The 11,714-nt window shown below is 41.7% G+C and overlaps 1 protein-coding gene across 4 annotated transcripts in view; it reads right to left on the minus strand.

Moving 5' to 3' along the window:
- Window positions 1–9,001, minus strand: part of FBXO3 (F-box protein 3) — a 32,237-nt gene extending 23,236 nt beyond the window's left edge. For all 4 annotated transcript variants that reach the window (XM_081241350.1, XM_081241352.1, XM_081241353.1 and 1 more), the window contains exons 1-3: window positions 8,877–9,001; window positions 4,428–4,517; window positions 2,330–2,493 (exon numbers count right to left, since the gene is read on the minus strand). In XM_081241350.1, coding sequence (XP_081097476.1) covers window positions 2,330–2,493; window positions 4,428–4,517; window positions 8,877–8,980 — 358 coding nt within the window. In that variant the 5' untranslated portion in view covers window positions 8,981–9,001. The remainder of the gene's footprint in view (window positions 1–2,329; window positions 2,494–4,427; window positions 4,518–8,876) is intronic.
- Between the last annotated feature and the right edge of the window lie 2,713 nt (window positions 9,002–11,714).

An 11,714-nucleotide genomic window follows, 5' to 3' on the forward strand; every position in this document is an offset into this window, starting at 1 on the left:
AGCTACGGGACCCTGAATAAGTCACCTAAACTCTGAGCCTGTTCCTTCACCTGTAAAATGAAAGGGCTGGTATAAATCAGGGATCCACAAACTACAGCCTGCAGGCCAAATCCTAGACTGAGGCCTATTTCCATAAATAAAGTTTTCTTGGAACACTGCCACCCCATTTGTTGTTATATTGTCTATGGCTGCTTTCCCACAATAGCAGAGTTAAATAGTTGTGACAGAGGCCATCTGTCCCTCAAAGCCTAAAATGTTTACTATCTGGTCATTTAAAGAAAAAGTTTGCTAATCCCTGGTCTAAATGATCTCTAAAAGTCCCTTCTGACTTTAAAATTTTAAGCCAATACTTAAGGTTAATATGAAATTCAAAGATATGTGATATATACCATGAGATAGATTGGTAGAATGTACACCAATATACTATAATTTCAAGATACTTAATAAAAATTTTCCCAAACCCAGTGGCTATTTGCTTTCCAAGTTTCCTTCCTATCTGTGATCTCTATACCCTTGAAACTGAGTCAGGGACTATGGCCCCTGAGATGAGCAGCTAGTTTCCTGATTCAGCCCTAAAACACATAGGTCTACATTAATAGAATCCCCAGCTTTCTAGATATCAGAGCCTTTGTCCTATTCCAATTCATGGCAAAGACCCCAGAGAACTGGCACCTGGGAGTAAAACACGGGCTGACAAGGAATTCTCTGACAACCTCACCTTCAACCATTAAGTACAAAACAGTGAACAGGGAGCCTGGGAATACCAATTGAGTGTCCCCTCAAAAAATTAAAAAATTAAAAAAATAAAGAAAAAGGAAAAAGGAAGAAGCTGCTATGTATCCTTAGTTTCTTCCTTTCCTGGCAGCTCTGTGTCTCAAAGGAGAACCATGTCTATATTCCCATATTCCAAATATTCTAATATTAGACTAGCTCTCTAAGACTCCTAACACATTCTAAACAAAATAGTATAGGTCTTCTCTCCCTTCAACAGCTGGTAAGACCACATCTCTGGAGTCAGCCCTATATCCAAATCCTGGCTCTGCTCTCCTTTGTGATGGCAAACTACTTACTTAGCCTTCTATGCCTCAGGTAGCTCACCTATAAAATGAGACTAGTAATTACCTACCTCATAGGATTTTGGCAACTTAAATGGAATAATATACAGTACTTGGCTTAGTACCTAGCTTTGTGTTTAATAAATGACAGCTATTGCAAACCCTGACATATTTTACTTATCATTACCAAATACCTATTTTCTGAATTATTTTCCTCTTGAAATTATTTAACCCCACACACCAAGTGGATAATATTTTTCTTTTCTTCCAAGGAAAAAACCTATTAAAAATATTAATCAAGGGTACTTTCTTTCAAAGCTGTACTCTCTCTGCCAAATCATTCTTTCTTCTACCTCCTAGCAATTCAGTTTTAAGTACCTGGTCATGCAATCATGATTTGTATGAAATTCATATTTGCATGGAAACGTACAGCAGAAATATGAAATGTAAAAGGAATGCCGTTTCAAAAGAGTCCTTAGTTCAAAAGGTAGACGTTTGAGAAGAACTGATCCCAATTTCAGTTTAGCAAAACCAAAACACATAAAAAATTCCTTTTAGTGGAGAAACTTGAAAAAAACTTGGAGGCTAAAGCAGATGAGTAGCAATATATCTGCAATCAATTTGTGTATTTCTTGGGCATAAATTTAAAAATCAAAGTAATGGGAAATAGCTTGCTAATATTTCTTGCCAAAATTGGAAAATAATAGTATAGTAGAGACAGCATAGATTCTGGGGTCAAATAGACCTCAGTTCAAATCTTAGTTTTCATTACTCTGTAAATGTCAAAATAGGGACGAAAGTTTTCCCTACCCTATTATGCTGCTCCTACATGCTTGAAGACCCGGTCTGTAATATTTGGTCTTTCAAATATTAGACTGTCAAATAAACATTTACTTGTACTAAAAAGAGTGAAGAGGGTTGATACAGCAGGCAATTTTTCAATTAAAAAAAAAGTCTTTTAAAAGAAATTACAAGTTATCCTCAAGCAACAATAACATTACTAGTTTCTTTATGTAAAACAAATGTAAGGATAAAAAGAAGCTTTGACTTCTAATAAGCATGTGGATGCTGAGGTAGGCAAAAATAGGGCAAGCACTAGAACCAGGGTCCTTTTAGCAAATTAGGCTTTCTATGTGCTTGACCAAATGTGAATGGTGAATTACAGATAATGTTGGATTAGCACAGATTAGCACAGATGATAGAAACCCAAAGGTATTTAACCTATTTATACTATGAAACTAAAATGGGGAAGGGAGACCCTGCACTCCCAATACCTTTCAGAGATAAAACCATACGAGGACATCTGGGTTCCAAATATTTCTTGAGATCATCCCAGGCCTTTTTAATAGCAGCATAATGGTCAATATATCTTCCTACATCAGAGTAAGTATCAATGAAGAGGGATTTCCAACACTGGTTCTTCTGTGTTTTCTCTTCCCTAAATAGATTTAAAAAATAAAATTAAAAATCTTTTGAAATGAAATTAGCATATATTTTAGACACTTATACCAACATACGTTATTGGGAATTTGTGGTTACTTTTGTCTTCATTTTCATTTATTGTAGCTACAAATGAAGACTAGATAACAAAAAGTGACACATACATCAAAAAATTTAACAAGTTACTGCTGGCATGGTGGGATTATGAGTCACTTATTTTCTTACTTTCTACTTATTATTTTTTCTAAGTTTCTAATCCTTGATAAGATATAATGTGAATAATATATGGGATATGAATTTCAACTTACTCCTAAAAACATACCAGTTACACAATTTTAAACATATATTTAATTTTTCTATTTTAGAGAATATTTAGAATCTAATGATACAATAATATTAATCTAACTTATCTACATTGGATTAGCTAGAGGATCATATAGCATATCAAAGGAATCACACGATTCAACATTCCTATTTGGTACAATTCCACAAATATTTACTGTCTACTTAGCTACTGGGGACATTAAAAGTAAGGCACATTTTTTGCCTTCAAAAATGTATAATCTAATCAGGGAGAAAGAAGGAAGTATAAATTTAAGAGTCAGAAGTGGTACAGGATAAGGCAGCCAGAAAGGGCCTTAAGGTAACATACTAATGAGGTTGACCTTAACCTGTAGGGAATGGAGAGCCACTGAAGAGTTTTAACAGGAGAGTTAAAAGAGCAGAATTGTGGTTGTGGTTTGGGAAGGGTGTACGCTAGAGCCACAGAGATGGACTGGAAGGGTTTTGCAGCAGTCTTGGTAAGAGATGATGAACTGAGCTAAAACTGTGGTGGCTAGATGAAATGAGAAGAAAGACTCAAGAAATATACAGGGGCTAAAATCAGAAAAGCTTGGTAATTGAATGAATGTAGGGATGGAAGGAGAAAAGAGATCTAGAATGATTCCTGTTTTGGCTTCGAGGGTGGGATGGATGGTACTGCTATGAAGATATGAATGCAGGAGGATCAGGTTTAGGGATGGGGAAAAGAACAATTCAGGGTGTTGTATACATGTGCGTGCGTTTTTCGGGGTGGGGGCAGTGGGGAAAGGGAAGTATCTTTTTATTAATCTAAGTAACATACATATATATTATTAAAACCAAAAAGTACTGAAGAACGTAAGATGAAAAACTAGGCAGTCTCCTGTTCTAAGTCCAACCTCTCAAAGGAATCTTTAGTTATTTCTGGAAGTTATCTCCATAATTCTAAATGTTTACGCCTCTAGTTCTTGGTTTATCATTTTATGTCTATCTACTGATAGTCCAAAGTTAAAGACCAGGATACAGCGATACTTAAAATTCCCTCTTCCTCATCCTTCCTCCTCCCAATGTTTGGAGGCTTTGTTATTAATTTTTCATTCTATTGAGTAGCTTGCGGCTTTAAATAATATATTTAAACCTCTATTTCTTGCTTCACCAACTTCAGTCACTACCTGACTCCCCTCAACCTACGAAAAACGTACTAGCAATCCTACCCTCTTTCATCTTTCCCAACTCCCACCTTCTGTCATCTACCCTTTTATTCTATCAAATTTATTAACATTTACTGAATTCAGTGAACCCTGTGGGTCATCCAATGGAAAGATCCAGCAGACGGCTGTGCAAAGAAATCTGGAGCTCAGTGGGAATGTTAGGGGTGGACACTTGGGTTTGGGAGTTAGAAGCATACAAGTAGTCTCTACAAAGTGCAACAGTACATGCAGGAGACTTCACAGAGAGAGAAGAGTAGAGAGCCAAGGGCAGCAGCCTGGAGAACGCCTGCATTTACTGGCAGGCACAAGAAAGGCCACCAAAGGACTTAAAGAGACAAGGGTTAGAGAGGAGAATCAGGATAGACTAGCATTAATGGAAGCCAAGGGCCAAATTTCAAGAATACATTTCCCAAATACTCACTCAGATATCAGCCAGTATTTTTTGCAATGTCTTCTCCACAGTGGATCGTGGCTTGATAGCTGGCTAAGTCTTCGACTGACATAGCAACAACTGGCAGTAACCAGATTCACGGTTAGTATAAAAGAAAACAAGAAAACAATTTAAAAGTAAAGATGAAAATATTCAATGTTAAGTTTTATTTTATTCCTTTTGCTTTTCTGCCACTATCTACCTTTATAACTGCAAAATAATCTTTTCTAAAACCTGTTTAACATGTTAGCTAGTATAATTTCCTTGTGAGTAGTGAAATCTTAACTATTTGAGTTCACAAACCACAAAATGTCTACAATTGTAATTTTCATATGAAAGTCTATAAAACATATAAACCATTGGAGTTAATTTCAAATCAAAGAGCTTTCCTATATTTATTATTGGGGTAGTAATCATTTCTACATTTAGAAACGTTATTCAGGTGTAAACAAAGTGCTTTTTCTTTTTAAGATCTGTGAGACATTTGATATTAAATATACAGGGCTTTTGTTTATTCTAATTTTTTCTTAACAGAAAGAAATATTACAGCCAAAAACACTTTTTTAACTATAGCAACTATTGGAAAGCCCACCTATAAAAGGTGTCAGATTCTTAACAATTCTGATTCAAGATCCATAGCTGTTCAAGTTAGTATCAGCTGCTCAAAAATTTGGAATGTTAGAAACAAATAATTTTCTTTTTACACAGAGATTTCTAATACAATAGTGCTTGAATCTTGTAAATCCTACCCTACATAATTAATTTGCAAAAAGAATGAACTTAAGATTTAAAAAAAGTGCATTTCTATCCTTTCAGAAGAGAAGTCACAAGTTATAGAAAGTAGGTATAAAACATTTCACTTGGGCAATAGCTCATCAATTAAGGGAATCTTAAATCACATGGGATTTGTCAAGGCCATAAGTGGGGCATGTTAAAAAACAACCGATGGTAAACAGATTAGCCTTTGTTCATTTTTCAGATTTTATACAAATATAATTCTCATCCTTTTCTGCCAAGCTCAGGAGATGCCCAAACTAACATTTGCAAACATAGGAATCCTTCCAGTTTTGTGAATTCAGAGTCCATCACTGTCCCAAGAGTTAACATAAAAGAATCTCTGGAATATGCACCAAAGGTGATTTCTGATGCAAGTCAAGGATGAAAACTACTATCCTAGAGCTTCTGACTCAGTTGGCATGGAGTGAGATCTGTACCTCAGGCATGTGTATATTTAAAAAGTGCCACATGTAATTCTGATACACAGTGAGATTCAAACTATGCAGTTTATATTATATAATGATCCCAATGGACTAATTCAGTCCAACCCAATCCAGTTCAGCAAATACGTACCATAACCTTCAGAGCTTAGCAATGGGCAGGACACCTGACAAATTTGGGCTATAAACTACAGGAAAGAAGTTGCAGTACACTGGAAACTTTTCTGTGGATAAAATTCTACGGCATTTGTGTCAACATTCCTGGGCTAAGGGATGCCCAGATAGCTGGTTAAACATTATTTTTAAAAAAATATTTATTCATTTATTTATTAGCTGCGTTGGGTCTTCGTTGCTGTGTGTGAGCTTTCTCTAGTTGTAGTGAGCGGGGGCTACCCTTCGTTGTGGTGCGCGGGCTTCTCACTGCAGTGGCTTCTCTTGTTGCGGAGCACCGGCTCTAGGCGCGCGGGCTCCAGTACTTGTGGCTCGTGGGCTCTAGAGCGCAGGCTCGGTAGTTGTGGCGCACAGGCTTAGTTGCTCCCCAGCATGTGGGATCTTCCAGGACCAGGGATCGTACCTGTGTCCCCTGCATTGGCAGGCGGATTCTTAACCACTGCGCCACCAGGAAAGCCCCTAAACATTATTTCTTGATTGAGATGTTGCCAGAAAAGATTAGCATTTGAATTGGTGGACTAAGTTAGCCAGATGGCCCTCCCCAATGTGGGTCGGCACCTTCCAATCATCGAGGGCCTGAATAGAACAAAAAGGCAGAGGAAGGTTGAATTTGCTCTCTGCCTGACCGCTAAGTTGAGACACTGATCTTCTCCTGCCCTTGGCACTCCTGGTTCTCAGGCCTTCAGACCCAGACTGGGATCTACATCATCAGCTCTCCAGCTCTCAGCCCTTTAAACTATACCACCAGCTTTCTTGGGTCTCCAGCTTGCATTTGGCAGACTGTAGGACTTCTCAGCCTCTATAATTCATGAGCAAATACCTTATAAAAAACCACACACTCTCTCTCTCTCTCTCTCTCTCTCTCTCTCTATTGGTTCTGCTTCTCTCGAGAACCCTAATACAGTATTCAACTCAGTTCACTTCCACAAACATTTATGAGGGATCACTTCTGTTTAAAATGTTGATTACTACCAAAAGCATTTAAAATAAAATCTGATCTCCTCACCTTGTTTTACAAGGTCCTGCATGATCTCACTAGTCTCTTCTCAAGCCTCTCTACCTGTGAATCATTCCCTAATTCCTGCAACACCAGTCTTCTAGCTCCTCCAACAGGCTATGCTATTGTCCAATCAGCTTCTGAAAACACCGTTCCTTCTGCCAGGACTGCTCTATGTTATCCGTCATAGATAGCAGCTCCTTCCAACTTGAATCAATTCCTTAACAGACCAACTGGTTCACTTCCTTCATAGCACACAGTAGCTCTTGTAATTACGCATTTATTTGTTTTCCATCTTGCCCGTTAGACTGTAAGCTTATGAGAGGGGCCTTGTCTGTCTTGTTCACTATTGTTTCCCCAACATTTAATAGGATGGCACACAGCAGGCACTCAAAAAAAGAAAATCTGTTGAATAAATGGCGACTGCAAAGATAAGCAAGACAGTCTTTACATTTAAGAAATGCATAATCTATCTGGTATGGTAAATACCTCTCCTTCTGCAGAGGAAGGAGAAAGGTAGAGATTGGACTCAGGAGAGGGGGTCCTTAAAGGAATTACACCTTGCCAGGTTCAGAAGAAGGGGGCATGGCATTCCAGGCAGGGTCAGGAGTTTAAGCCACAGAACAAAAAAAACACAAGTGTGCTGGCAGAGGTCTATTTGGCCAGAGTAGACTATGCCAAATAATAAGGGCCTTAAATGCTCCCAGAAGTTTAGGTTATAATCTGTAAATAACAAGGGGCATTATAGGTTTTTAAGGAGGATGACAGCCAGATCTGTCTTAGAAAAATCACTCTGGGAGCAATGTGGCCCACAGATCAAAAAGCGTGTGTGTATGTGTTACGTTTCTAAAAGGCTATTGCAACAGAACATTTCAGATGAAAATAGTTTGGAACTGTAACAGCCTTTTCGAAAGAAAAAGATAAACTTTATTACAAGCCTGAGTAGAGAAAAATTTGTTTTCTAGAAAAATAAGAGTGTTACAGGTACTAATATAGATAGCAGCCAGAAACTGGAATTATCCCTCTGTCATCACTTAGCTAGATCAAGCAACAGCTACCAGTAACTTCAAGAAGGCTGTATTTCTAAAAGGATCCCTGACAACACAGGGTACAATCAGCAAACGACTAAAATCCAATGGTTAATCAAAAAAACAAAACAAAACAAAACGAATCTCGCCTACCTATCCTTAAGAGGGCGATTCTGCCTCCTTTGCAAATATATGTGGTGGCACAAGAAAGACCCATGCCACCAGCTGTCAAGGGTGTAAACAGCGCCATTTCTTCCACCATCCCAGACGGTCCCAAGCGCTGAAGTAACTGGGCATTTAACCACCCCTACCAGCAACCGGTGTTTATTTTTGGAACAGATGCCGGTAACTTGGGAAACCCAAAGCATACAGGAGGGAAGATGGTCACCTGTACCGCACCACCGGAAATCAGTACCCAAACACAAAATCCAACATGCAATCGTGAGAAGGAAGGCTGAAAGCGAAACAATTATCTAGCGCAGAAGTCCGAAAGTGAGCCCTGCCAGATATTACGTTGCTGCATAAGTCGCACCCAGGGGTCAGAGAGTCGCCTGGCTCCTCTCCGGCGTCCCACCTGCCCACTTTGGCGCCTGACTCTGCAGGCTCCTGGCCCAGACAGAGAAGAGCGCTCGGCCCGGACGGGGACTTTTCCAAAGCGGCCAGGGCTGCCCTTAGCGGGCAAAGACCACGGTGGCCGGGAGGTGCGGGGCGCTGGAGTCCGCGCGGCGGCAGCGGGGAGCATTTGGCCCCCCTTCCAACTGGGCCTCGCCAAGGCCTGGGAGAGAGAGCTGTTGTCGCTCCTCAGGCCTGGGCCCGGGACGGGAGGAAGAGCTCAAGGCGGGGCTCTTTCCGCCCCGGTCTCGCCCCTGCCCCCGGGTGGCTCTGCAGGATCAGGGCGGCCCTGGCGTCACCTCCTGGCTGTCACGGGAGTCCAGGTCCTATCGGCGAGCCGGGCCTCCGTCCCTCTTGCCTTACGCCTCCTCCCCCACCCGTGACCCCACCCCTGCCGTGCGCATCGTCCCATTACTTGATTAGGTCCCGGTAGTCCAAGAAGGATAAGATAAGGAGCAGGGGATCGGTGGGCAGCGATTCTAGGGTCAGGGGCGCCGACTCGGTCTCCACGGCCGCCATCTTGCCTGGCCCAGTGCAGGCCTGGCCCCGCCCCGGCCCCGCCCCCTCCGCCACCGCCCTCGCCGTTCCCTAGCCGATCACACAGGTTTGTTGTGTAACCGACAGGATAGCCCCGCCCAAGGGGAGGCCGATGGGCGGCTCCCTGGAAGGCTCCGCCCACCGCCCTGAGGGTCAAGGGCCCGCGCGGTGGCGTCCGTCTGCGTCTCGAGTACCTCTTCAGCCAAGCTGCGCGAGCTCTGCCAGGTGCCCACATGCTCACCCTTAGATCTCCCGGTCTCTCTCCTCCCATTCTGGTCCCTAAACTTGCCCAGCCCGGACCCCTATGAGACTTTTTTTCTAAATCTGCTTGGGTCACTCCAGCCCTTCTTGCGAAATTTTACATCCGGTATCCTCGAAGCGTGCCCCCAAATCTCCCAGTAAGTTCTCTCTCTGCCCTTGGCCCCCAGATCCATCGCTTCTCTTCGTCTTCCGACCTAGAAATTCCTCGTTTCTCCCTTCAGCTTCCCTCGCCCGGCGTGTCCCTTGCACAGAGCGGGAACCTTGTCCGCTCTGTAGTGGGCAGAGTTGGGAATCAACTAGAGGCTCTTCTTCCAAACTAGGGAAATGGTCGTCGAGGGCATAATTTTAACGCCCTCCCAAGTAAACGGTGCATGGGCTCTGAATCTAAGGGTCAGCCGCTCTCAATTAGGTTGTCACGGTTATTTTTCAGCCTATTAGGGAAATGCAAAGCGTATATTAAATGGATTTTTTTTTGCCAAGATTTAATCTCGGAGGGTTAAGTACTTCCGGTGTGAAGGGATGGGTTGAGACCCGGCTGGGCTTGATTGAGGCACATGATGGCCACTCTTCAGCTTAGACAAGATGGTATTAAAATGGGGGTGGGAGACGTGTCATGGATTGTGAGCTAAGGAATACATCACTTATCAGATTTCTTCTTTTCCGTTTCTTTCCAAAGGCAGTATGGTGTAAGCAGCTGTGGGGAGTCCGGTCAGACACGAACTTCACACATCTGTTATTTACTAGAAGTGAGATGATGGACTAGTTAACTATACCTAAGTTCTATGAGCTTGTTTACTCTAAAAACCAACCATTCCCTAAAGTGGTTTATGGATGCTGATAAAGATTTGTGTAAAGTGCCTGGCTAGATATTCAATAAATGTTAATTTCCCAAGCCTAAGTATACATCCATCACTAAGTTTTCCAAACTCTTCCACATCCTGGAGAAAGTTTTCTCCTAACTGTTTGGAAAAGTGGAAATGATTCTCCCATCCCACTCACCCCCAACAGTAAAACACTCCATTTCCTCTATTCACCATGCCATTAATGCTTTATAATTATGGTTTTGTCTAATTTTATAACCCCTCTCCTCCCCCTCCCCCACTGTATTAATTACATTTTTTATTTTCTGTGTCTTATGATGTTTTGACATGCTAAAAATCCTGCTGGCTGGGGAGAGACTGCCCCCCTCCCCTCAGGACTAGCTGCTTCCTAAAGATAGCAAACAACTTACATGGACGCACCTCTCATATGCAAGCCAACCACCCCCTTTATCTAACTGTCACACACCGAGCCACTATTTCCCCTGCCTAAATTGTCTCAGGGCTAGGTACCAGGCAATGAGAGAACGCCTCTATATCCCAGAGCCCACCATTTATTGTTCAAATTAGCCAATCCCAAGCTGTTTACTCTGCCCTGCCCAGTGCAAACTCCAATAAAGGCTCTGGCCTAAATTTGCCTCTTGCTCCTGCTTCTGCCTCCTGACCCAAACCTGATGCTTCCACTGGGAACCTTCACAGTGTCGGGTGCCCCTTTCTCTAGGGAAATGTAATAAAAATCTTCTTTCAGTGGCACTGATCTTGCCATGTCGTCACTCAGTCACCTTCATAAACTAAAATCCCACAGGTAAAATGAGAGCCACGCAGCAAAAACCAAAAACTAAAACAAATCAAAACAAAACAAAACCCTCTGCTTACATCTCTGTATTTCCAAACTATTTATGCACATATTTAGAGCGTTAATTGAACTGGATCCAGGTCAGTTGTTCCCTGTTTGTCTCTCTCACCAGGCTGTAAACTCTCAGTCTTTTTCATCCTTGTAACCCCAAGGCCTTTCTACAACAAGTAGAAAGTTTAAGTTCAGGTTGAATGGATGAAGACAGAACTGTCATTTCTGTTTACAAGGGAACCTTGCCTGTTGATATAGGTAAATGCTTATAAAGGCATTTGATTCTAATTCATGTTTGTCTATTTCTCCCTCAGATGGGCTACTTTACTTGTTTTAAATCGAAAAACTGGTAGGAGTTTCAAGTAGACTGCATTTGCTTCTGCTATCCTATTGCATTTTCCTTCCCTTTGGACTTGGCCCAGTTATGACCTAATGAGAAGAACAGAAGTGTGAAGTTAATCTATCATGGCCAGGATTAAGGTGAGGCAAGATTTGCGCTCACCTGGGGCACAAAATTTAGGGGAGTACCCAAAACCCAATAATCAAGAGGATGCTAATATTTTAATACAATACTTTAAAACAATTAATGCAAAAACCCATGATGAACAAAATCTTAAACAAAAACGAGATCCCACAGTGCTATGCAAGCCATATTGGAGCCTAAGGCAAAAGGAAAAATATATGTTTTCATGTCTTTTCAAATGGTTATTTTTTTCCTATACGGCCAGGAGGGGGTGCTCAGGCAGGGGACTTGCTTCTCCCATGTGGCAGGGCTCAGAGCTCTTGCCAT

The sequence above is a fragment of the Mesoplodon bidens genome (assembly GCF_964165515.1).
Source record: "Mesoplodon bidens genome assembly, chromosome: 7".
Classification (NCBI taxonomy): Eukaryota; Metazoa; Chordata; class Mammalia; order Artiodactyla; family Ziphiidae; genus Mesoplodon; species Mesoplodon bidens.